General features: G+C 41.2%; 2 protein-coding genes across 2 annotated transcripts; both read right to left on the minus strand.

The window, feature by feature from the left end:
• Tco025E_08621 (putative GTPase) lies at nt 1–693 on the minus strand (the record flags this gene model as incomplete). The annotated part of the gene is made up of 1 exon (XM_029375465.1): nt 1–693. A coding segment is annotated over one exon (693 nt), but the record flags the coding sequence as incomplete, so codon positions are not given.
• Nucleotides 694–943: 250 nt separating this feature from the next.
• Nucleotides 944–1522, minus strand: Tco025E_08622 (uncharacterized protein; the record flags this gene model as incomplete). Its single annotated transcript, XM_029375466.1, has 1 exon — nt 944–1522. One exon carries the CDS (start codon nt 1520–1522, stop codon nt 944–946), a length of 579 nt encoding a protein of 192 aa, XP_029224660.1.
• Nucleotides 1523–2160: the final 638 nt, after the last annotated feature.

Consider the following 2160-nt stretch of genomic DNA (forward strand, 5'->3'; position numbering starts at 1 on the left):
CCCTAGTGGATCCCGGGCATCCAATACGTAAAGGACCACATCCGAACTATCAATCACTTTGTAAAGCTCATTCCAAATACGGTTGGATTGACCTTTTGTAAACAAAATCCGATTTTTGGAACGATCATCACGCAGAGTTTCTTCCTTATTGACAAGATTACGATCCGCTCCTTTTTTCTCCGTTGAGTACTCATCGCCTTTTAATACGGCCCTCTTCGCAAAGCTCTCCATATCAACGGAATCTAGGCGAACTCGTTTTCGATTAGCCTTATCTCCAAAGGTTTTGCTCCACTCCATCTGCTGACGAACACATCCCTCATCCGCCCCGCTTGGCTCAAGAAGACTTAACGGAAGTTTAGATTGCTTAATAATAATACTGTAAGGATCCCTGTATTTTGCACCCATTTCCTTCCGAAAAGTTTGCAGGGCTTCTTGACCAATAACTCTGGTGTTACCGAACCAACGACGATCAGGTGCAACACGAACCATTTGTTGCTCAATGCGGTCCGAGGCCTTTAAGACACTCCCCTTTACAATATGACCCTTGTCATCGCGTACAATCTTGGATTTGTACATTTTTAAGCGTTTAATGGTCCGCTGATCACGCAAGCTGGTTTTGTTGGCATCGACACGACGATTCACATTGGTAGGCGGGAGCAACCCCTTTCCAGCCTTTTTCCCAGGTTTGCCCATTTTTTCCCTCCTTTTTACTTAACTACTTCAAAAAAAAAAGACCTTAACTTTTTTTTTTACCCGCTTATATACATATATATACATGTGTGTATTTATCAAACAAATATGGTGAAAATGAAAGTGTAGCAGTACAGAGAACGCCATTGAGATGATCTGTCGTGGATCGCATCTATAAAAACAGTACCGTGAAGGGAATAATAATATGAACAAATAATGAAGCAGCAAGCTTTCAACACGACGCATCATTATGTTACTTCCTTACAACCGGTTCAATAGCCTCATTTAGCCAAGGATACCGTGTTGTTGCCTTTTCAATATCCTCTGGTTCCACTTCCTCATCGGCCGGTATTCCCATAATCTTCTGAATGATCTCTGTATCCTCTTCATTGCGAAGCTTGCAGCTGAGGCCGACACAAAGAAAGTCGTGGAGACCTTTCATATTAAATTTTTCTGCTGCGTTTATGGTCTGAAGATAGTGCCCAATATTTAGTTCACTGGTAAGACGAAAGACGAAAAAACCATTATCCCATTTGTTCTTCAAAACATGAAGAATATTTCGGTAAATACATGGTCTTACAATTTCGCTTTCGGCAACACCATCCATGCCATAGTGTTCCGTCCAACAGACAAGATTTTCAAGAACAGCTGCAGGGTAGTCAAATTCAGGAATTGTCTCGTCGTCGGTCTTTTCAATAAAAGTGCATTTCTCAGAAACCTCCCTTGGCACTTCCACGTATTTCCCATCGCTGCAGTGAACAACTGTGTGTAAGGCGCGATCAACATTAGAAGTGTTATAAAGAATACGTGCACAAGATGAGAACGAGGCCATTTTTCTTTTTAATATAAAACAATTTTGTTTTCTTTTTGACTATAGGCAAGAAGAAAATAGGAAAAGACGGTATAGAAGTAATTGAGAAAAAATATTCGTGCATCCACAACAATTAACAGGCTGATCACACAGCGGACAAAAAAAATTGAATTACATACATAACCCAAGATCAATCTTGCTTCAAAATTAGCTAGAAAGTCGTTTTTTTTAAAACTTTCATAGTGAAAACAAAGCACAGCGCAATAGAGAAATAATAATAGCAATAACACTCAAAGCGCCACACTTTGCAGACAACCAATAAAAAAAAAGAGCAAAAATTGGCAAACAAAATTAAGAAACATGGATAAAAAAAATTAAAAATACATACGAAAAAAGACAGACAAAGAAGGGGAAAATACAACAAAAGAAGAACTAAAACTCTACCACGTCGACTTTTTTTTTCATATCCACCGGAACAATTCACTGCGACTCACTTTTCGCCTCCGCGCAGTGTCCGCCACAGGTGACGCCTGCCCCATGACCTGTTTCCTCACGCCGATGCCGACCGCGCCGCCAACACCCCCCAATTCCTCGTCCTCCTTCGCCGGAAGAAACGTCAACCCACGGGAATGGCCCTTTCTTTTTCCACCCCCACGGCG

This window comes from Trypanosoma conorhini (assembly GCF_003719485.1).
Source record: "Trypanosoma conorhini strain 025E chromosome Unknown Tco_14.4_contig_00828, whole genome shotgun sequence".
NCBI classification, from domain to species: domain Eukaryota; phylum Euglenozoa; class Kinetoplastea; order Trypanosomatida; family Trypanosomatidae; genus Trypanosoma; species Trypanosoma conorhini.